Genomic DNA, 24,900 nt, shown 5'->3' with positions numbered 1-24,900 from the left:
GTGAAGAGTTTAGCTGTCAATGCTGTGTCTGTTTTGCAAAGGGTGCTCAAACTGGCTGCCTCCGATGTTGAACTCGGGGCTAGGTGTCTGCTCCTTCTAGGCTCTCACAGGAGTCAGCGAACGAGAGCAGGCGGCAGCAGGAAGGTGATTCACAGCAGGAGCCTGACTTGTTGCAGATCAGAAAAATAGTGCAGTGCTTGGCTGGACTGACCCTGCAGCCATCTGGTTTCAGAAACAGCAACAGAGCAGTGGAGAGATGAGCGGACGTGAGCTGGAGGGGAATGACTAGGGCGGATGGGTGTATGATCAGCTACATTTTGCCTTTTACCTCTGCTGGCTTCAGCATTTAATTCCCCTTGTCTTTGACTCACAGAACGCTCCATTTTCATATAGTTTAACACACTTTAAGTTGTAGATTTCTTAAAGTGCTTTTATTTGGGGATATGAGCATCATAAAAATGCATCTGCCAAGCCAACAATGCTTTAAAATCCTTGCTTTGTATTTTGAAGACACCTAAGTTTTTACTTGTAGGACTTGATTCTATCATTGCTGCAGGAAAACTCATGCATAGGGTGAGACATGGCCTTAAAAATTTAGTAAGAGTGGTATCTTTTGTGGAAAACTTGAGGACACATTGCAATGGACCATACAATTATGGTTCCACCACAGTTAGGTACTTCTTGCTGGCCCCGAATCCTGCGTGGTTCCTAGGATGTACTCTGCAATGATTACCAATCCAATGGCTCTTGGCCAAAACACAGGCACTTGAACAGACAGAGCAAGATGCATCATGGATCAGCCCATTTCTGCATGTATTGAGCCTGCTAGTACGTGCATACACTATTTAGCTGGCACGGCTTTTTCAGTGCTATGTGACTTTTGAATTATCTTTTGCCAAGTGAAGCGCGTGAGAAGGGACATTCTCAAGCTGGATTTGCAGCCTTGCACATCCGCAAAGCTGCTGCAGCCAGAAATGCTGCCAGGGTGAGAGTACTCAAAGCACAGGCATCCCTGGGCAGGCAGGCTCCTTCTCTGGCACCACGGGTTCAAGAGACGGGACACCGAAACCAAAGACTCCAGGTCTGTGTCTGTCTCAGCTGAGAACTCCCTCTACCTGTCCGTCCAACCTGTGTGGCTTCTGCTGGCAAAACGGGACAGAGAGAGGGATAAAAACCCAGACTCTTGTTGGTTTGTTTTAAATCAGAGCTCACTGAAATGACAAAAAAAAGAAGAAAGAAGAAAAAAAAAATCTATGAAAGCTTAGAAGACAAGATATCGAAAGGTACACCACAGAAACAATAACTGATAGGGAACATCCTTTACAGAAGGGATTGTTTGATGATTTGGGGAATCTGCCTATGTATAATTTATGAATTCCTTATGGCTGTTTTTTACTGTGTAATGCTTTATACTCTGTGCTAAGAAGACAAGGAAAATAAGTTAATGCCTGTCCATGAAAAGGTCGATAGCTAAAGATCATCAGCACCTGAATAGATCTTACCAAATGAAAACAAAAGGTTAAGGGCCATTTTTTTCCCCTGCCTCTCCACAGGGGTCTAGATCTCAATAGCGGAAAATCCCAGACAAGGGAAAAAAGATATCAGATACTAATCCTGGGTCTTAAAAAAAATCAGAGAGCCTAAGTGACTCCTGTGAGACTCCAAGGGCCCAGAGATAAAGGCAGCTTGTTTAGGAGAAGAGAGCCCGGGGGCAGCTCTCTGAGCAGGGAGACACCAGGGAGGATGAAAGACACTGCTGCCCGGGAGGGGAGGGAGAGGGAAAGCCAGGCTGAGCCTGGAAGACAGGGTGGAAATGTCATCTTCAGATGCAAGGGAGCTGAGGGGTGACAGCAAAAAACGATGGAGAAATTTAGATGAGGCAAAGCGTGCAGAGCTCTTATTGCTTTGTCTAGAGATGTACGCTGCTTCTCCAGCTAATGGGGAAAAGCCCCAGTCATCTATTTTTTTGGAACAACTGCAGAACCTGCAGTGGTCATATAGCCTGGAACACATGATGCATATGGAAAATTTGGGTAGCCTGTTCGGACTAAGGGAAGCTTGCATGCCTGTCCACCCTGTGTGGTGGGCCCAAACACAGCAGGCTGAAGACTGTCCATCCACTTGGGAAAAGCCTGAAGTGCCTGCAAGCACAAAATCGAGCTCATGCCCCTGTTCCCAGGGAAAAAATTTCTTCGAGCATCGTCTTTCTTACACTGTGAGGCTGCTGCAGGCTCCAGCTTCCCCATCTGATGAACAAGAGAGGGAAGCAGCTGCCGCGGCAGCAACTATATTTAGCAGTCTATTCTGCTATTGATGCATATATACCTGGTTCCTATTGACTATAATGAGAATTATTCTGACAAACCACAAGGAGAATAGGCCTTTTAGGATTCAGTTCGTACTAACGAAATGTCTAAGGAAAATTACCCTCTTTTTGTCCATGCTAAATTATTCCAGCTTTTCATTAATACTCATTAAGTTTCCAAGGGTTGGCATTTTTAGCAAAAAAAATAGTTTTCACTGACAGAAAAAAGCCACCCAGATAAATGAAGAAAATGTTTACTCAATTAATAGGCATAATTTTCTCTTTTGGTGCTCAATTCAACATCAGGATCTGAAGTCAACAAAGGTTGGATCAGGGGCTACAATTTTTTTAATTGGGCTCTTCTCATTTACACTGGAATATGTTGAAAACTCAGGGCTATAATGAACCATTACATATGCATACATGCAACGCTAGGAAAATTAATAATGTCTTGAATTTGCTCAGTATTTATTCAGCATTCATGAGTAAATAACAAATAACTTGATAATATTAATGAAAAAAAGCCTGTGGAAAACCCACACAGCTGGAGGGAAACTTTTTTACTGCATGAAGCCTACTTTCTCTCCCACCAAGCTATTGTCATTACTCTGAATAACTTTTTTTTCCCCAAGGGTAAAGTGACAGGCTTGCAATTTCTATATAAAATTGCATGTTTTTAACTGAAGTTTGTATGTAAGCCCTTTTATGTCTGGGTGACTTTAAGTGTAGTCAATATTATTGGAAAGAATATATATTTTTAATTAAATTAATTTTGTTGGCAAAAATTAAGTTTTCAGAAACTGTCTGAAATGTGATGGTTTATCACCATCTTCATTTTAACCTGTACAGTGGTACTGTTTGGACGACTGAATCAGAATCCCATCATTTAAGGCAACATCAATAATTTGTACATGAAATAATTGGGTCTTTTCCAAGTACCTCACTTTTGAAGCACACCTGATAGCAATTTACTTCCTAAGCTACTAAATCCAAAATAACTCTAAGAATGACACAATGCACCACACACAGTAAATGGCATTTAGCGCTAATCATAAAGGACAGATACTATGGCATTTTGGTTGGTGAAAACTTGATCAGTATTCAGTCAGTCTCTCTTAAAATATTCTATTAACAGCACTTTGCATCCTGCAGACAAATGACTGTGTATGTTCTTGTCTTTCTTTCAAAAACAGTTTTTACCTTTGACATTTCCAAAGAAAAAACCCAACCCAATATGTCCCAAGGGCAACGAGCTACAGTGGCAAAAAGATGCCAAAATATATAGAATAAAAAATGCTAGAGATTTTCAATCACAATTTTTGCAGTGTGGCTAGTACTGTATTCTCCAAGGTCTTCGAGTTTTTGCACAAGGCAGGAGGAAGCCCAGTGCATTGTATGGAAAAATCAGACCACACCTCTCCTAACACACCAACAGGACCACAGTGTCCTGGCCTGCAACCGTGCATGCCATTAAATCACGGACACCAGCATGGTTTTGACCGGCGCCAACTCTTGCAGAGAAAATCCCTGCATGCCCAGGAGCCTCTCCCAACAGGCAGCGTGGGTGAAGCCACTCTGCTTCGTGGCTGTAAGAGAGTTTAGCTCTTTGGACACGAGCCGTGCTACGCTGATTGGCCTCAGGGTAAGAGAATAGTTATTAGTCCATTTTACTTATTAGTATAGACATTGCAATGGAATATTCTTGAAAGCAATTTAATTTCCTTTTAGCAGACTCCTCTTTTCTCCCACAATTTCCTTACAGTCTTTCTGCCAAGTGAAGCTAACTGCTAACTCATGTGTTGCTCCTAAATATGATTAAATAAGATTAACAAAAGAATATTTGTCTCGGCTCCCAGATGAGGAAAGCTGCCTCTCTCAGACATAAACAGAGAGCTCACTCTTCCTGGGTCAGACCAAGATGTGACAGTGGTGGGAGAGTTCCCACTGATCATCTCCAGTTGTGGAAAATCAGGCACCACAGAGGAATTTCCTAGATGTAAGAGCATGTCTACTGAAAATATTAGTGTGGGAGACAGGAAAAGGTGCATGGCCAAAGTACATGTGTAATGTCAGCCGCTGAAACCCACAACTCGATCTAATGCAGGTTTTCAGAGACACGTCTTAAGGTGGGGATGGCAGAAGGTCTGTCACCCTGCGGGCTCAGAGGGCAAACCAGGGCTGTGTCCTTAGGTGTTGGGGACTGTGGGGCAATGACTGCCCAGCTCTGCAGCCACAGCTGCAGTCTACAGCCCAGAATACATGCCCACTACGGGAAGTCATCCCTGGAAACATGGCGAAGAAAATGGGAACGTTAACTTGGGTGGAAAATACATCATATAACAGCATCTAGTTACATTGTCTGATGAAACTGCTTCCTTAATGCCCATTTAATCAAGGAAGAAACCACTGTCACCATAGGGTTTACTGGAAGATGCCGTCATCTCAACTCACACCTCCTTTGTGGTCTCACTTCATTTTGAGCGAATCTTACCAAGGGGGCAGAAAGTAGGTTGTTCTCTAAAGGTGGCAGCTGAAGGCATCAAATCCCAGGCTCCCAGCAGTGTGGATACCTGCTATTACCCAAATTTTATTCTTCTTTCATTAGGACTGATAGCACAGATCCTTCCTGGTATTAATATGCATAATTCTGTTGGCCTCAGAGAAGCTGTGGCAGGGATATACAAAACAAGGATCTATCTGGCCCTTTGCCATTAATAACAAGGAATCGTTTCTCTGTATTGGAACAAGATGGTGATTGTGCCTCTTTTCCAGCTTTGTGAAACACTTGAAACAGAGCTAAAAATTAGTAAGTATTTTACTGTACTATTTTTGTATGGCAGAGAGGCTGGATAATTCATTCTGGATTCTCTCTTCCTTTGTCAAATAACAGGGTATATACACTCACTACAAAACAGCAATTTTGAAAATTAATTCCACCACATTAGCACGATAGTGTTTCACCAGCCTTTTTATATTGGCCTGCCTTTTCCTAACACAAAGCCTTCGCACATTGGCTACTTGTGTTCTTAAAAGAACACGGGTCTCCTTCCTCTGTACCACCCTACTCGATTCAAAACAGATCAGATTTTGCTGCATTTGAAAATGTCAATGCCCCAGCACATGGGTGGCTAATGCCACAGAAATTGCCTCCACATCCAGCATCGGGACCTAGAGGACTGAAAGGCAGATTACCTTTGAGTGGCATTGTTGTAAGTCTTGCTCCCACCATAAGAGTTTCTAGCTTGATCTCCTATTTCCACTAAACTATTTATAGTTTTTGCCTTTTTAAGGTGATTTTTTTTCATTGCCACTGAGATTTATTAAGTTCAAGGTTTAAATATACAGCATACTTCAATCCTGAAACTCCTTTGAGACACTATTTTCAACAACAGTGACAGCAGCAAAAATCCAAGTGTGACAATTCAGCGGGGCCGTCGATGTACAACTAGTTAATGATTGGTTGACATTATCACTGTTAGTATAGTATTTTAGTGCCATTTTACATGATGCTTTGTACCTCAGACTCTATATATTAAGGGCCAGGGAAGTGATGTTTACATGTCTGCATTTAACGTGTTGGCTGTGAAGGTTTATTGACAGTTGAAAACCACAATGTGGGCAATAAAAAGGATGTGCCATGCATGGTGCCCAAACCAGGGGCTGTTTCTGTTCAGATGAGCTGCAAGAAGTAACAGATCACCTGGACAGACACTGTGATGATCTGAGAAAGCCCCAAAAGGGACAAAAGCTGTAAAAAGTGAGGAATCCCCCCCCGACTTTTGGATGGAGAAGGAGGTAATAAAGAGACCCTGGCTGCAGCGGACACACAGAGAAAGTCCGAGGCACCACATACAGACGGTGTATCCTGAAAGCTGCCCAGGTGTAAGGTGTCAAGGGAATGACAGTATACACAGGTATGCTTCCCCTGTAGTCATTGCAGCTTATGTGGACAAAGCCAAAATATCTTTAGCTAGCTCCGGTACTGCTGCTAATTTTGCTCTAGCAGCACAAGGTACCGTATGGACTGCTAATTCTCACTGAGAAGCTGGAGAAGCGCCAGGCAGAGCTTGCTGAAGCTCTGCGATGCTGCCACCCACACCACTAGTGGTACCCAGGCTGGCTGGAGGAAAGCTGACCTAGGTAAATCGCTGCAGACAGCGACTGCTGTGGAAAAGATACTGTGCAAACGAGCTGGATGTCATGGTGTGGTAAGAAGGGCAATGTTAATAGGTGCGAATTGGAGGTTGGATTAGATGGCTTGAGCTACATCTTAATGTTTCTGAGATTTAGTGCCTTCGGTGAAATGACATATTTTCCAAACACTCTTGAGTATGCTTTTTCATTTATTTGAGTAAGAAAGACAAAAAGAATAATACTGAAGAAATGCAATGAACAGTATACATCAGCCAAAACAAAGCTTTAATTGCTCTGAAATTTAGGATACTAAAAGCAAAGCCATGCTGTGAAAGTTCTGCTGAAAGACTGCAATGAAAACAAATGAGATTTTATGCATCTGATACATTTTTAATATGATTCTGACACTTTCGAGTACTTCTGTATTCAATGTTACTGAGCAAGAAAGGTAGTGTCAGCAAACCGGGGCTACTTCTAAGTCTCCATTCCTTCTCTCTCTCCCACTGCCTCTCTTTCACCTGAAGTTGCTATATTTGTCCTGAAACTTTTCCAGGAGTTTCCCGCTGGGCTCAGTCACAAAAGCCAACCCGAATTTCCCCATGAAGGTGCCGTGCTGAGGGCGGCCTTCTCACCTCCCTCCCAAAGTTGCCCAGCAATTTCTTTCCAGCAGTGAGACTGCAATAAAATGCTCTGCTAGTGCAGAGGTAGCTATTGCACTAGCGCCGTGCAGCAAAGTGGGTCTCGTTCCACCTGTAGGCTTTTCCCTCTGCTTTGGAAAGCAAGAGGAGTGTTTAGAAATATACTGCTGATTACCATATTTGTGTTCTGTAATTCTTCACATGTCCGACTCCACCAGGAGCTTAACTGCAGCCAGTGGGATCTTACAGTCATTAACATTTACAAGGCAGCAGTTCACAGTTGTTGAACTAACAACCTAGCTCTAAAAAACTGATTCTTCTCCCTTCTAAGTATTGACACGTGCTCCACTGACTGTGATGCTTATTCACAGTGACAGTGTGTTTGGTAGGATTTCATGTTTTCACAGGATTTGTCTTGTGCAGACAGTTTCTAATTTACCTGTGCTCTTGTTTTAATTCAATCAGCTGATGGAGTGCCTCTGATCTCACGGCACATATGGCTGTTCAGGTTTGAAAAAAAACCTGAATATTTGATGGGTTGATCCTTAATGCTTTCTGCTAAAGAATTAGCAAGCCTGCTAATGAGCCAAGGGATCCCAAGTGGGGAGGGGAAAAATACAGAATTAGATTCTGTTTTCATTCAGTTTTTTATGTTGCTCAAATAAGAAGTACTGTGCTTCACATATTCTGATGAGTTTCACAAGGTAGAGAGATTCAAGTAAATTACTCATCAAAGCCATCACACTTAAAATATCCTGTTTTCATAAGTGGATATCCTGTGGCCATAGGAAGTCACAACCTATTTGCAAGGGCACCTGCGGGTGCTCACCCCCAGACAGAAGGCTCACGGCACCGATCAGAGTTGTCCTTCACTGGAAGGGATGTTTACAGCTAGAGTCTCAGTCCTTTCACTGCCTCTCCAACTGCTTTTTCTGTCTTCCCTGAAAGAAACTTACCTGTCCTTCACCCCACACTCCATCCTGCCTCCCCACTGCTCCACACCATCCCAAAGGAGGTGGCTTCTTCTCTGTTAACTGGCTGTGCTTGGTTTTCCTCCAGCCCTTTCTCTGCATTCCTGTTGCTCCATCAGCTTCCTGCTGTCTCTGCATCCTGCAGCCAAACAGTGTTTGGAGGCCAAACACTCAAACTGTGTCTGTCTCTCCGTAGTTCAACAACACCTCTTATGTCAACACAAAAAACCCCAGGGAATTCACAAGGAACATCTTCAGTAACTAAAAGCTCAGCTTACCTGTGCGTTTCCTTTCAACAAAGCTACTGCGACTCAAGGAAATCGCAGCTAAGACTGTAAGAATAGCCAGATCAATCTCCAACCACTTATCTTACAAACCAAGAACTGCCTGCACTTGACACACTCCCTTTCTCCTTAAATCCATAGCAAATATATTCAGAGTGCATCCAATATTGGTTGCAACAGTTAACTTAGTGGAGAGGCAGGACTCCTGCTGCTCCCATTTTTCGCAGGTACTACAGCAAAATAAATGTTTATTCCAAACCCCACCACTTGTAACAAAATACACAGTTCCACACAGTAATAAAATCAAATAGAAATCAGCCAAAATTACTAATCTTGCTTAGCAAGCCTGTGTTTTAGCGAGGAAGTGAATAGGTTGGCTTTGGCAGCATCTCAAGAACTCAGGTAGCAACTGCTCCGGGCACGGTGGAATAAAGGATCTTTGTGTAGGCTTAACTCTTATTTTCTGCTTCAGAGTTTTCTACCATGTCCTCCACCAACAATGCAAAAGCTTACAAGGAATTGCCTTTTACAACTACTGTCAAGTAATGAGGTTTTTCTCTCTTGATTTGACATTACATCTGTACCTTGGTCTTACTGGAGTTACTTACATCAAAGGCTCTCTTAGAAGATTCTCAACCCTCAACATGTGTGCCTGCAGCTGGACAGAAAAGTCACTACACCTTGAAGAAGTTGCTATAAATTAGTGCATGGGGTTAGATGAGGTTCAGGACTCCTGCAGTGATTACAAACTCAGCAGGAGTCCTTACACAGGACAGGTCTTGTTAACGGACCTCCTTCAGGACTGGAAGCGGTTCTGCATCTCAGTTCTTGGGGGCTTTCTCTGGGAGCTGCTGTTTTGTGTGGAAGGATTTGTCAATTTACAAAGTCTACAGAACTCTGATACCTTTGGTAAAACAACATCAAAAAAGGCTAGACTTAGGCCGTGGCACCATGTGTTGCACAAGGCAGGACAAAGACTATAAATTCTTGTCACAGTTAGTGCAAAGTAAGATTTGGTCATTTTAAAACTATGCCTAAATTGATTTTGCAGCCCAGGTCGGATGTTAGCTCTGGCCATGTCCTGGAACCAGAGGGTGACAAGATCTGTGCACAAACCAGCATTTGCCTCCTTTCACCTGCTGGGGGAAGGAAACACAGGGAGGTAGATGGAGCAGATTTGGGACACACTTTCTGCTGCCCTTGGTCTTGACTGGGGAAACACGGACATGCTGTGGAAGTACCTATCCCTTGGAAAAGCCACAGCCTGACTTGTGCAGGGAACACACTATCTAGAAAGACAGGATGTTTTCTGCTTTCTGTTGTGCAAGAGACAGCTAAAACAGGGTGCAATGTTCTTTAAAAAGATAAATTTTAAGCATCTTCTTACTTTTGCTGATGCTCCATGCAGTAGAGTGGCCCTTCATATAATAAACACATTTCAGAGCGCCAGCCACCTTTTCTGAGGGCAACACAAGGATTGCAGCTCCTGTGGCTTTTCATTGTCTGCCTTTGGGCACCCGTAGGGGAACTGCATATATTCTGTCTGAAAAGAAGCTAAACTTTGGCTTTACTATGTGAATAGCGCCTCCAACAAAAACATGGAAATGGCTTTCCTTATAAACAGTCTGTTTCAGAAAACCAGAAAATCTGTGTTAATACTGAATGGGTCTGTTCAGGACAAAAAGAGGGCACGGAGAGGGCTGGAAAAGTCTAGATGCCAGTAATTTACAAAGTGAGTAGGAATGGCACATTATTACTGTTGCTGTTTTCACTAATTATCAGTAACAACAACCACTGCTGATCTGGTTTTGTATTGTGAGAGTATCTAGGCACTGCGTTTGTAATACACAGCACTCCCCTGACACAGAAAGTTCACTTTTCAGGACAAAATGGGTGTATCCGACCCGACCAGGCACTACAAGGTACAAGTGGAATAACAATATTCAGGCATGAGAAACCATGGTCTATGCCTGACCTCACCCCTGTTTTTCCACAGTCCTTGTGAAAAAGGAGGCTCTTAAGAGAGGATCTAAAGGTAGGTACGGAGCTAACTGGGAAAGTGTTCAAAGCTCTTCCCAGATCTGATAAGAAGCATGGGAGAAATTAATTGATGTAAAACTTAGCAACATTGTGATGGAGGCTAGTATCACCAGGTAAGCTAAAGTGGGAGTTTATATGTTAGCATGGACTGGTAGACTTGAGGCCTTAAAATCAGAGACAAATAGCTGTACTTGATTTGATAGAGAAGGAGTGGTGAGATGTACAGACAAATGTCTTTGGGCAAGATGTCAAGCTAGGAAAATGATCTGTGCAGCAGCATGAATGCAGGTATGCAGCATTGCATTTGTCAAAACCAAGGAAAGGATGTTGCAGCAATCAAAGTGCGTAATGAGAATTTGGACCTGAGACTTATACCTTTGTGAACAAAGAGCTTCAGCTAGAAATGCTATGGAGTAACAGTCTGCAAGATTCACGTGTAGTCTTAGACACAGAGACCCAAGGGAAGTTCAGAATAGAAAGCGATACCCAGGTTGCAGACCTGGAGGATGGGCAGATTGGAGAGGTTACCCATGATGACTGAGTACTCATGTGAGGACAAGAGCTAGGGGACAAAAACAGTACGCTGTCTATTTTAGCCATGATAAGCCTCAGCAGATAGCGAGACACGGATGCGAAGTGTAGCTTTTGAGCTGTGGGTTGTTTTATTCAGTTTTTAAGCAAAGTGAAAGAATTTGTGAATAAATCCTCATGAACAAAAGGGTCCTATCCATCCAAGGATGTCCTGAATGCTTCATCATGAAGCTTCACAAAAATGCTTCTTAAGGAACATTCCCAAGGGAAAAAGAAGAGAGCGGCAGCTGTGTTCACTGGTTTGGAGATGCATCTTACCATCCCTAGTCATATAGTGCATTTTTCTTCTCAGCTGGGGTATCTTAAATATCCATGTTCCTCTGCATGGAAGGAACCATGTCTCTTCTACATTTTTTGCCTAATTGCAGAAACCTAAGGAGGAAGACCACCTTCTTTGTTCATCTTAAAAGCCTTGCATAAAAAATGGGTGAATGAGCCTCACATCACATCATGAATTCATGATATCTGCTACTAATTTGTAACAAAGCAGCAGGGACTGAGGCTAAGGCTTGTTGAATATGTGGTTCAGCCCTACAAAAGCCTACTTTGTAAACGTTAGCTAAGTAAAAGCTCTACCAGTGAAGTCATAAGCAATACATCATCATCACCCTTCGATAAACTCTTCGTCCAGTTTAAGAATTAAAAGCTGTATTTAACGTATTCAGGGACAGTGGAGAAATGCCTTTAGAAACAACAGGCTTAATGCACTACTAATCTCTAAACTAAATATTTATAGCCCCGTAATTTATAAACAATCTGAAATATTTGGGTAGTGGATATCCAAGAGGTGGAAGCGCACACAGTAATAGGGAGGTTTTACCATTCCATCTACCTTGTTTTGTGTTTCAATCACTATTATATCAGATTTATAAGCATTGCAAATTATTGAATTATCAGTTTAGAAACAGAGCCGAAAAAACCATGAGTTAAAATATAGGGAAATGTTTCATTATTTATAAATTTGTGTGCCTCAGAAAATAATCAATATCAAAATTGATTCAAGCCAAGATCTGTCTGGATGTGTATTAAATTGCTCCATGAAAATAAACTAGAAATTACTAAGATAAAAGAAATAATAATGAAATATGGAAATAACTAAGGATTTTGCACATTGTCATTATATAATGGACATAATGGACATAATGACATTACATAATGGATTCTAATTAAATCCAGGTGGAAAATGACCTTCCTAGACCTCCCTTCAAAATTAAGATTTTTGACAGTCATGATTAATGGAAACATGCACTTTGCATGGTTTGTAAACCTGAAACATCATTGTACATTTCAGTTTATAATTTATCCCATTATCTGCTTCTGCATGCATGAAGGTCAGCCGTACTGGCACAAAGTAGCAGTGAAATTCAGAGGCTCTGAAAGGTTGTTTTCACAGATTTTTCAATTATTTTTCATGAGGAAATAATTTTGCCTACTTCTCCCTTAGAAAGATGACAATCTAAAAGAGTAATATTTTTAACAACAGTAATTGCAATATTCTTGTTATCCTCTTGTCTTTTTAGAATAAACAAAATGGCACTGGAAAAAAATGTGTTTTTAAGGATTCCTACCCGCAATATTTCTTCAATGCAGCTGTTATCTCCTGTTCCACTGTCCTGTAAACAAAATGAGAAAATAGTTTGTTTGTGTTTTAAAAAGAAATAACAAATAGCAGGTTTGAGGACATGGTTGTCACATGAAATATATTCCAACCTCTATTACAGTTTCGAAATGAGGCCAAGTCTTTCCAGCATCTGAAAAGTTGCACTGCTTAAAATTCTCAAATTATTCCCCATCAGCACCGCAGGAAGATGTAATATTTGCAGCATTTACATATGATTGCAACATATTTGTGTAAATTCATAGGATTTTATTTACACTACTTTGGGTGCGGTTCATGCTGTTTTGGCTATGCTGAGTATGAGTAAGCATAAGCAAAACAGTTATTGCATGTACATAGATCCAATATGTGCATTTATTTACATTAAATAAATAACATCTTTCCGCATCCTTTGTGCAGGAAGGACTCTGCAGTGACACTGCCTATGTGCAGCCTGACGATGTATAGGGTAGAGGCACCTGCGATGCCGAGGGGAGAGCTGCAGAGACTGCAACACAGGCGGCAACACCGAGCACGGGCTAGGCAGCACAGCAGTCCTGAGAAGGCTATGATTTCCTAAAATGCTGACCCAAAACCCACCCGTATGTTGTGGGGCTGAGAAAGTCAGCTCTCCTGAACAATATGGCTTACTCCAGAGCCATTCTGGAGAGGAGAAATCAGAGACTTGGCAGAGCAGCTATCCCCGATAGCAACCATCCTGCCGGTGCCTCGCCTACATGCTCAGCTTGGTTGTTCGTTAGGACCCAAAATTTTGCCAGCGAAGGCAAGGCAGCGCGAGACACCAGACTGCCATACCTGTGCCCTCCCCGTCCCCTTCCTGCCTGCCCCCAGTTCCCTTGCACTGCCCAGCACGACTGGGAAGAGTGGGCACACCACGGATGGAGGTGCTGATGCTGAGGGGCTGCCCATCTCCTGCAGCGCTCCACAAGATACAGGTGGCTGCTGCATCAAGCAAGTTTTCTGGGGATTTACTTCACCACACTAAATTCCCTGACAGTTCCCCCAAAAAAGGGTTTCTTCTTCTTGGAGAACAGAACTAACTCAGGAAGCAGGAGACTTGGGCTTGAGGTCTTCCCATGTGGAAAGGGGGGATGGAAACAAAACTGATATGATTAATTACTGTCCGCAAAGAGCCAGCAGGGAGGTGAGCTTGGTCTTTGCCTCTCATTTTCAAATCACACCTGGAGGTTCTGAGTTTTCAGGTGCCCACCTGGAGAAATATCAAAGCAGTTCGATTTTCCGAAGTGCTGAGCTCTTCTCACCTGGAAATCAGACTTCTCTACCACCTCTGTATTTGGGCACCCCAAAAAATCACAAGGCGCTTTCAAAAATGGATACCTCTATGCCTAGCAGACCCAAACGATCCCACTAGCCAGTCTGTGCAAGTCCTGCTCCTGGGCAGTGTCACCGCCGCTCCCCAGCCTGAGCTGGGTGACCGAGGAGGTCTGGACCCGCAGCCGCTCGTAGCCTACCAGCTGGAACCAAGGTCAGAAGTACAGCAGCCATGCACAAGCAAGGGAACAATTTACGTTTCATAATTTTTTTGTGGCTGTTATTTCATGCCAATTCATAGAAAGTCGTAAGTGCTTTATTGTCCCCACTCCTGCTAAATCTTTGCTGAATATGGCCCTTGATTGTTAAACAAACGAATCGCATTAACTCTTTTTGGTGCAACACAGTCTGTCAGCTTTACAGTTCACCAGGATTTACACCACTGATTTCAAAGGGAAAGGAACTAAGCACGCTGTAAAGGCAGCCTTTGGAGAATTACTCATATCCGATGTACGGATGCTGAAGAGAGGCTGTAGCCCTCGAGCAGACAGCCCTGTTCTGATCTCAGCCCTGTCCCCGAGGAGCCGCACAACACTGCCTGTGACCTTCCTGCCGCTGGAGCAGGGGTGCAAGTGCAAGAGTTGATGTTGCCGATGAAGCTAACAAGACAGACAGAAACACCACGACAATCTCTGGATATTTAAGATTTTAAAATCAGCTAATTTTTATTTCTCTCTTCTCTGTGGGTTTCCCTCCATTTTCTCCCTTTCCTTCCCCAAACCCCGACCAATGAGTTCTTATCCCATTAACAACAGCGGGAAGTGTAAAACCCTCATCATGAACACCTTGTTTACAGAGCAACTAATTTACTGCCTGACCTCAAGTTTTCTATTCTAGTCCATTGCCATCTTACAGAAGGAGGGATGAGATGACCTACCATCTTATGCTGTGTACAATACATTGAACATACGGTAAAATGATGCGCTGTTTTTGTGTGAAGACAAAACTACTGAAGGTAAATTTGGCAATAAGCTATTTCAGACTAGGTTTAGAAACAAACTTTTGTTACAAAATCAAATATCCCTCCTAGAAGTGTAATGAAATAAGTCTGCAAATACTCATCAGCAAGAAATTACACTTTCCATTACCACAGAACTAAAACTTTAGTTATTCTCCCCAGCACATCATATCTCTGGGCAGGGAGTAAAATAACTTCACATCTCTCTCTCACATCATCACACTGCCTTTCAAATGGCAAAAAAAAAGCTGTAAACACAAAACCAAAGATGAGATATGCAAAAGTGAAAACAGTGTTTGGGAAAAACCTCAATTTCTTTATTTTCCTCTTTGTTCTTCATCTTTTGAGTGCCAAATATAAATTTCTCAATTTATTTTTGCTTTGAATACTTGTAAGGCTCTTACATTACTGTTGATATCAAACCTTCTAGAATAAGGATGGGGAAGTTAAGAGACCATGCTCTGCACACAGCAAGCAACTTCAATTTCATATGGCCTGGGGCCATTATTATTTTTTTTGGTCATGATATCATATAACACTATGCAGAGTGTTATTGTGGGAACTAAGGTATGTCTGAAAAGTGTCTGTAGATGTTGGTCTGGAAAAGACTTTCCATTCTCACTTTAAAAGCTCTTCACTATATCTCTACTCACATCACAGGAATCTGGTGACCTAAATTTAACTTCATGGCCATATTTTAATTAAAAAAAAAAAAAAGCTGGTAAATGTTTCTTTAAATCTGAATTAAAAGAAGAGATTGCACTACCTGCAGGCAACAAATAGCACAGAGCACTCAACGAGCTATTTGCATCAGTGGAATTGCCTGATCCAAACCCTATTGCGTCGGTGCTGGCTGCGTGACGCAGCACCTGCGTAAGGCTGATGTCGGCAGTGCCGGCAATCTGCGCAAAGCACTCCCTCCACCCTCTTGATAGCCTGCACGCCACAGTACACTTGTGCAATCAACGTTTTAATTACTTAAAAAATAAAAATTAAAAAAAAGGAAATAAAGGTTTTGAGGCTGCTGTTCCCAAGTAAGCCGAGGCGCTGCTACCCTGTATTTATTCTGACACTGATGAACCCAGCTCATTTGCTTCCCTTCTTTGCATTTTGCGATCTGTCATAACAAACTCGCCTCACTGAACCTCCAATGAACCATCAGCGAAACACTGGCAAGTCTCGGGGAGCTGTCGGGGGAAGTGGGCTCCGGTCTCTTCCCTCTCCGATGCTGCACCCATTACCTTCGTCCCTCAGCACAGCCTGAAGAACGCCAAACATCTGCACACACGTGAGGCTGGAGTACGGTCTGGCAGGAGGATGCGAGGAGCTGCCACCAAGGATAATGGCAGTGGCTGCTGAAGAAATAGCCGGGAGCATCGCGCCGCTGATAACACGAGCAGCTAATTACCATGCAAAGCACAGAGAACTCTAAGAAACAAGGCTGACTAAAGGCTACATCGAATTCTTGAGAAACGGGATGTCATTTCAAAAAAAGCTACATCTGTACAAATTTTATTTCAGAGCATTACTTTATTTTTTCTTCCCTTACTAAGAGCTTTCACATGGAGATATATAAAGAAACCTCTCTGAAAGGAATTGCTTATCTGTGATACTTCTCCCTCCTTTCAAATCTTTGTGTTAAGGAAAGAAAGAAAAATCTTCTGCAAGTACCTATTTCCATTTTAGCCTAAGAGATTTTTATGGTGCCAGCTTTTGGTGCTGTTATTATTTGGACTGTGATAAGTGTTTTTACAAAGTCTCTAGAAGTTATTGGATTTTGTCTCCAGTATAAATTAGGCATGATTAAGATCTCCAGAAGGCTGAGGTACGTACTCAGCCTCTTCCACTCGGTGGGAGGCAGGCTGGCTGTGTCGGCGCTTGAACGCTGGTCATCTGCAACCAGCGGCATGGCGGTGGCCACCATGTGTCCACCCTTTGGGTGCCACCTCTGCATCCAGGGCAGCTTTCACCCCCGCGCTGCGCAGGCACTGCACGGCACGGGGCTGCAGGATTTCCCCTGGGGCCTAAAGTGAAGGTTCAGGCAGTAAATGTTGGCAGACAATAACCTAAGTCCACGATTTTAAAAAAAGGGAAGAAAGCCCACATTGATGGACCTTGGTCTGAAAGCATATTAGAAAAGCTTCTTCGCCAGGCAAGACCACAAAAATATGGAGATACACACAGACGCATGCACATATGTATATATAACATTTTCTATAAAATCCATTTGCTTGAAAGGAACTTCCAGTATGAATAAGATAAGTAAAGTCCTTATCTTTTTACTTATTCATACGTGCGGCCTCTGCCTGTTGCATTGTGGAGAACCATTGCCCTCAACAAAGTTCCCCTTCAATCATTTCTCTGAGGAGATCTTCAAACCTTCAAGTTGTGGAATAAAATGTTGAAATTTAACAGGGAGATATGCCTGAGACCAGAGAGGTGTCTTCTGGGGTTTCTGTGGAAATAAAGCCAGGCTGTGTAAAGGTATTTTTCGGGAGAGGTCATTTGCAGATGCCCAGGAGGGGTTTTTAGACATTCAGGGCTTAACTTCCTTGCATGTGCTACATCCTCCAAAAGGCTCTTTATGGGATAGCTGTGCTGAACCCACACTGCTCTGGAGAGAAAAGGCAGGGCTTTGGACTTCAGGAAAGGTGGGCTGCCTAAAAGATTAGACCTCAACCTGGTTAAAGGAAATGTCCACTTTTTGGAATGTATTTTCATTCTGAACTGGGGTGGGGGGGCAGGCACCTACATGTAGATTTTATCCCATTGGCTATACTCCCATTAAAAATGTAATTGTGTGACATCATTACCTTCAAAATGAAATTTTAAGAAGTGTTCTTCAGTTCAGTTGAGAAATGAAAAGTTTAATCAGATCAAAACACTTTAACAAGTTTTAAGAAATAAATAGAAATAAAACTTGTAGTTACAGAATAAGATATGGCCTTAATCAAGAAGTCATTAAAACATAATATTGAAATGTTTCACTCTGACTCCAAATTTGGTCATTTTTTACTTTAAGAAAATATTTTCTTCAAACAAGAATGAAAATAAGTTTGGTCAAAATCAACATAGATGCAGACATTTTCAGTTCTGATAAACTGGAATGTCCCACAGGAAAAGGACCGAGTAGGAAAAAACCTCTGACCAGAACAGCATTAAAAATGGTATTTCTCTTTCTTTTATTTCTCTGACGAGAATAGCATTTCTATCTTGATGGGTGACATGAGACCTGCCAGCAATGTTTCCATCTACTTTAACAGGGCTGGACTTCAGGCAGCCACAGCATACTTCAGTCCCCCTCATTTCACCAATGGGCATTTGTAATGCTGGGAATTTCACAGCCCTTCAACAGAGAAGACTCCTTGTCTCTCTCGGAGGATGCAGGCAAGCAGGGCTGAACTGGGCAGGGTTACCAAGGAAATAAAAAGGAAGAGACTCCTGAGGAAGCTTGATTTTCTGTTGTTCCTGATATTTGAAAGGTTTACTTTGCACTCGTGCTCTTTCTTACTACTAATTTGGAGTGCCAGTGGCCATGGTCTGTTGACACAGTAGTTTTCTCCTGTGCTCTGCACTGCTTTGAGTAGGAGCTGTTTCTCTGTTACTATGAGGAATTGCTGCTGCTAAATTAGACATGGAGATGTACAGAAGGGAGATGGGGATGAACAGCTGAATTCTCCTCAAACTCTGTGTCAGAAAGTGTGGCACTAATTAAAGTTATTAAATCCATCTAATTTACAGTGACTGTTAATAAACTGTTACCCTTAATAAGACCATTCTCTTTTGAAATGGAGCCTTCATATTTATTATGCGGATTATTTTTTTCTACCATGGGATCTCGCAACATTGTTCTTGGTTCAAAATGGAAGAGGAGAAAGGTTAACAAAGATTGTATTTCACGAAAAAAAATGAATTAAGAGCAAGTGATGAAAGTCATCTAGCTTTGCTTTAATGAAAGTATCTGGCTGTACTAATTGGGGGTCTTGTTGCAACTGGAATATCATGATGCCCCAGTCTTGTACCAGGAACAGGAAGATATTCTGGCTAATCGAAGAAGGTGAATAAAAATTATTTGTAGGTAGAGAGAAACACCAAATGATCCGATAACACTTGCTGTGCATACTAGAAAGGAGATGCTAATTGGACAAGAGTACATTGAAGCATCTCCTGCCCATGTAGCACCCAACCTGAACTGAGTATGGAAAGCCTGGGACTGGAAAGTGAGGTGATGCTGAAGGGCCACCATCTGGGTGGCTGCTGGGAGCTTCGCTAGAGCTTAGGCACCTGTAGCCCAGTTTGGAGGGGATTTAGAAGTGCTGGGTCCAGCCACATGTTGAGAGGTCATCTTCAAACTAGTGAAATGGTCTGAGTCCAAGTCTCAGTGTCCACACCACAAAAAAATCAAGGGAATTAAAGGCCAAGAACCCTTCTGACACCTCCCCACCATCTCCACCCCTAAGGGCCATCGAACAATCAATGACTGGAGCTGCACTGGTAACATTTCATGTAATAAAAGATGCTTGGGAGCCTCAGATGAAACCTACTGGCAGATCAGTGGAGCAATTCTACAGGCTTTTACATTATATTAATAAAAATAAAAATCCAAACATGCCAGAATTACATTGTGACCCAGACCAATAAAAGGGAGCTGTAATGGAGAAGAACTGCATTGTTCTATTAATAAAATATAAAGGTTTTATTGTTATTGGGAAAGATTGATTGTATCAAATCAATACCGTGTCACAGTATATTAATGTTTTTCTTCACTAATGAAAAAATAGGGTCTGATGTGATTACACTCTCTTGCTACCCATTTGAAAAATATAATGGGATGGTAATAATGAAGATTGCAACTTGCAATTTTACTCCTTGCTACATGCTCTATCCTGGGAGGTACTGAGTAAGTGACCTTGGCTTTCAGTGAAGTCAACAGGGGCTGAAGGTAACTGGCATCCACCAAAATGCTGTCAACAACCCCCTGAACAGACTCCATGGCCCCTCTTCCCACCCCAAAATTGGAAAAAGCTAGTGGGGACCTCTGGAAATGCCTTCAGCATTCTACATTTTCTGCAGCACTGTATGCATGCTCTGAATGTTTTAAGTGACTGCTTACTTGACACAGTGGTCTATTTGTTCAAAAGTTTCCATTATGGACACCGGAGTCTTTTGGCTTTGCAGCAGGAAAGACTTAGTGAAGATATGGGCTTCTCCCCTCAGCCCACGCAGCTGCCCCACAGACCCTGCCCTGGGAGCGATAGAGATCAGCTTTTCTCCCCATTAGATGCCTGTCCTCCCTGCTACACAGATGGCCAATTAGCGTCAACTGGAATGTGGTATTTTTAGTGATGTGGACACTTGTCCGCTACGACCTGGACTGAGACCAATTGATTGTATTTAATATATTGTCTGTATTTGGGGAGAATATATAACATCTGTATAGCAGCAACAGTTGGAAAAACAAGTATTATGGACCTGTTAATCTTTTTGTGACATTTTAATATGAATTTACCTTCAGCTATTATAATATTCAATAAATTAAATGGATTATTTTGCCAAGAGATCCTTTAAAAATGTTAATTAACAATAAATCAATAAAAACTATTCAACATGAAAATCAATTACATCCCTGTTTACATTATTTAACTCCAAACATTTCTGTTTTGTGTGCTTGTAATTAGCAAGCTATAAAAGATGCCATAAATAGGCGCATAATGAGAGGAACTGTTTATAAATGATAATTGGTATTCATTCCCACTGAGCTAAAGGTTATGTGATTACAAACTATCGTGCAGAAAGGGTTAAACCTCTTATAGATAGAAGGTTTTACAGTACACAACTCTCCAGAAATCTCTCCCACAAAAGGCCCCTGATGGAAGAAAGCCACTGTACATGAGTGGCTGATGGAAAGAGTAACATCTATCAGGCATTCCTTAAAGACTATTTACATCAATTCAGAAATGGGTCATGGGGAAAAATCTACGCTTTGGGCACTGGTGGAGGGAATAAGAAATGGAGCCTGGCACAAGGAATTCAATATTGATAAAACATCATTATCTGAATAACATCTCTACTAAGTCAAAAGGAAAGGTATTAAAATTGAAATGCTATTAAAAATCTAGGTGACCATCCTGTTAACAAAGCTGAGGACAGGACAAAGGAAATGAGGGTGGTTTCTGTCATGATGGGTAACAAAGATGTTGCTCTATTCAATACCTCACTCAAGATTAGGGGCAAAGAGGGTCTGGTTTTCAGAGAGGGCTAAAAGAGGATTACAGGATCTTCACATGGCAGCCGAAAGCCCAAAACACTGAGCAGCAGCCTGTATCTCCAGGAGGTAACACTGGACTATTTCTTATGATAGGCTGCTACACAGAGCTGAAAAAACTGTTTCCTAGGGAGAAACAACCACTCATTAATCCTTATTGCTGAAAACTGCCTTCTCAATTTTAGAGACTGAGACCTGATTTAGACTCAACAGCTAAAAACCCCCATGATCTGGACACCAGAGTAACATTTGGCTTTCTACTAAAGCCTTTTGCTAGTCCAAGGATGACACCAATATCTGATAGTTTTGGCTTCGACAGTGTCTCCTCCCCAGCAAAATAAATCTCATTCTTTCACTATAACTGCTTTCATGAGGGCAACAATCATCAAGAACCCTTGATGGAGCAGGTCTGAAGCATGGGCAGACCAGTGAGCTAGTGATAAAGCTAGCAGAGTTAAACAACCTATTTGCAAATCCAGAAAGAAATCACTTTTTCTACCTTGTCTGGGCACAGCTGATGCATATTTCCTTTCTTTCCTGGATCGCGACTTAAAAGTGAATTCATTTTGGCCTGAGACACTGACATTGTACTGCTTTTCTTGATTTTCACAAAATACAGTTGTTTCATGGGAAACAGGGATCAGGATTTGGAGTTTAAATAAAAAAAAAGTCTATTACGTGTAAGGAACAGAGCATCATATGCATTGGTTCAAGAATGACAGCTCAGTCTCATTGCTAAGACTGCAAAAACATATTCTGGTCATGGCAATTACAACCTGGACACCTATTTGCCCAAGAAAGATATAATTTTCTACTGGATACCCAAAGGTTTATCAATGAAGATGAACAATTGTATGCATCTGCATCTTTAAATCAATCCTTTGACACCTCTGGTCAGCTCAGGTGGATTCTGTTAAAATCCACATGGAAGCTGATAAATAGCACAATTCTCCAAGCTGCAGTGAAAATCTAAGCAGAGCTTTATTGTGCTCTCAGCATTCCTGAAAGTCAAAAGAAAAATCCAGCCATACTGTGGTCACTGACAGACTGATGGAAACACACTCACTGCAAAGCTACTGAAAATAGTACTCTCTAAAGGTTTTGCAGAGTTAATAGGACCCGTAAAATTGCAAATAAAATTGTCAGTGCTGCAATGTCTTAGGGCTCAGACATGTAAGTTCTTTCCAGTTAAGAATGTACATGACACCATGTATATATCAAGGTATACATGTAAGTATGTAGGTACACACCATACAAAAACCTCCGCAAAATTTTCCTGAAAATGCGCAAACTGACCAAGTGTCAAATCTTATCAACTGTAGCCTTAATATGGGAATCAATAAATTCAGCAAATTATACAGTTGCAGAGTAGACAAATACCTTCCTCATTTTTCCTGTCCTCTCTTTCCCAAATCCCACCAAAAGATTTTTTTCCCATCAATTCACCGCAGGTCTATATCGGTCCTCTTTGGTGGGGGACAGAAAGTCCTTTGGCCAGCTGGGTAGGAACCAGGCACCGCTGTGCTGCCTTGCAGAGGACTTACCTCCAGAAGTCAGGACACTTCCACATCTTTAAAACCATCTGCCCCAAGGAGTGGCAGCTGCCCAGTACTTGTCCCTTCTTGGGGGATTGCCCTGTTTGGGCAATGACAAGACCAGGAGCAGAATAAATAATGTCCCAGGTTTGGGGAAGGTTGTAGGTAGCTCCCAAGTAGTTGTACACTACTGGTTAACAGGTTTTGATGGAAGCCACACTGGTCCCTCAGGCTTGGAGGACAAAAGGTTGGCTTCAAAAGATCCTAGCTTATTATCTTTTGGCTTTCACTTTTCTCTTCTTCCCATATATTCTCAGGTTATCCCCTTTTAACAGGGATATTGCATCTGAAAGTCACAATGCTTTCTGATTTTCTTTTTGCCTGTTACTGTTACAAGTAACACTGAAATACAGAAAGAAAGTAGAAAGAAAAATTGGTTTCAGCTTTTCCAGATTTTGTGTTTTTGAAAGAGTTTGCTTGTCCTTCCAGTACCCAGCTGTTTGCATTGAGCTCTCCCACTCAGCTAAAGGAGCATCACTTAGAAAATCCAGTAATACAAAACTGTACAGACCATGACTATAGGCCTTGTTACTCAGGGGCAGTAACCACTTTTTACTGTCACATTAACAGTTTTCTTTTTAATACAGAAAATGAGCAACAAGTCACTTTATAACAGTGCAGTGCCATAGAGGCATGACTGGTGTATGGACTGCAAAGCTCTGGCTGGTGCCTACAGAGAACTGCTCTCCCAACAGCCTCACTGCCAAAAAACTATTTTAAATCCTTCATGCAACACACAATACAGTGGGCGGAAATAAAAGGAAGAAATGGACAGTGACAGTAGATTTTAATTTTTACTGGGTTACAGACCGAAACTAGTACTATGCTGCGTGAGAGGGGTTTGTGAATTTTCTCAGAAAGGTTAGGTTGCCTTTAGGTTTGGTTTGGGTTTGACTTCCAAAACATTCATTAGAAAGCTTCAAAATAGTGAGCTGCCTCTTGGATTTCTATTTTTATTTTTTTGAACAGATGAGGTGATCCTCCACTTAAAAACAGGTTATTTTGTCTCTAGAGGAAGAAATGTTCAATGTAGCCCCATTTCATTTTAAATGGAAGCTAAATGGAGAGAAAAATCTCTCACACTGCTACAGCTCACAGACATTTCCATCTAGGTCAAGTACAACAAATCTGCATTTTTTAAGCAGCAGAGCCAGCTCTGTCCCTATAAAAACTGGAAGGTCCTGTGGCACCCCAAATTATAACAACACATACAAAAAACAGGAGTGCAGTTGGAAAGCCTTTGAGTTGAGAAGCCATGTTTCCCTTTTGTTATGTGATCTTGATGAATTTATTTCTGTGGCTTTTATTCATGTTTCAGGACGTTGAGTCCCTTAAACTTGTTAGTATTTTCCTTTTTTATTGTTCTCTGCTGCCTTTCACTGTTTTATTTTATTCTTTTGTTCGCCGGTGTAACTGAAGGTAATGCAGTCCTGGGCCTATTACCCTCCACCTCTTTGATCTGGCAGTGGGTATCAACAAAGAAGTTATTTGTTCTCAACACATTAAACCCTTCTGTGTAGCTTTTTACAAATTCTGTTATGCAACTTTGATAGGGCCTGGAATGAGTTGTCAGGTACCGAAAGGCTGGGGAGCACAAAGCCCTCTCCAAAAGTCAAGCTATGAATGGTGTCATCTTGCTGTTTCACTTTCAAAGGTGGCTCATACAGGTTTGCTGAATAGGAGTCGTTTGACAGCAGACATCTGAATTTGTATCGCAGACTCTAAGACACCTTTATAAGAACTTCGAATATCTTAGTTGAGTCCTGAGGATCAAAGCTTCCTATGTAATAAACCTATCATGGGTTACTCAGGGAGATTTTCAGCATCGGTAACAATGGCAGCTGATTTGCCTCGCATAACAAGCTACCGATAGAATATAAGGATTGTGATCAATACTTTAACTAGCGAGATGAAAATCTATCTGAAACTCAGGAATTATATTAAGGTCTCATAATTTACTTTATAAACCATCATCTCCTATAATTTTAAGACACGCATGCATCAAGCGTTGCTTGAAATACATTAAATCTTGATTTTTCAAATCAGAATACTAGAATAGTAAGTAGAATTGGCAGCATAAATGAATATAATGCATAAAACACAAAAAGCTCTTGGCTGGCTTTTGTATACAGCATTAGAAACAGAGAAACACACATTGTTTCACAGTGA

The 24,900-nt window shown here is 41.8% G+C and overlaps 1 protein-coding gene across 1 annotated transcript in view; it reads right to left on the bottom strand.

Moving 5' to 3' along the window:
- The window catches only part of AFF3 (ALF transcription elongation factor 3), a 383,003-nt gene that overhangs the window by 165,192 nt on the left and 192,911 nt on the right, over nt 1-24,900 (bottom strand). The window contains exon 6 of the mRNA XM_075057215.1: nt 12,532-12,576. Coding sequence (XP_074913316.1) covers nt 12,532-12,576 — 45 coding nt within the window. The remainder of the gene's footprint in view (nt 1-12,531; nt 12,577-24,900) is intronic.

Source organism: Buteo buteo, chromosome 25 (genome assembly GCF_964188355.1).
Source record: "Buteo buteo chromosome 25, bButBut1.hap1.1, whole genome shotgun sequence".
Classification (NCBI taxonomy): Eukaryota; Metazoa; Chordata; class Aves; order Accipitriformes; family Accipitridae; genus Buteo; species Buteo buteo.
The sequence above is the reverse complement of the archived record's forward strand: the minus strand, read 5'-3'. Positions and strand labels throughout refer to the sequence as shown.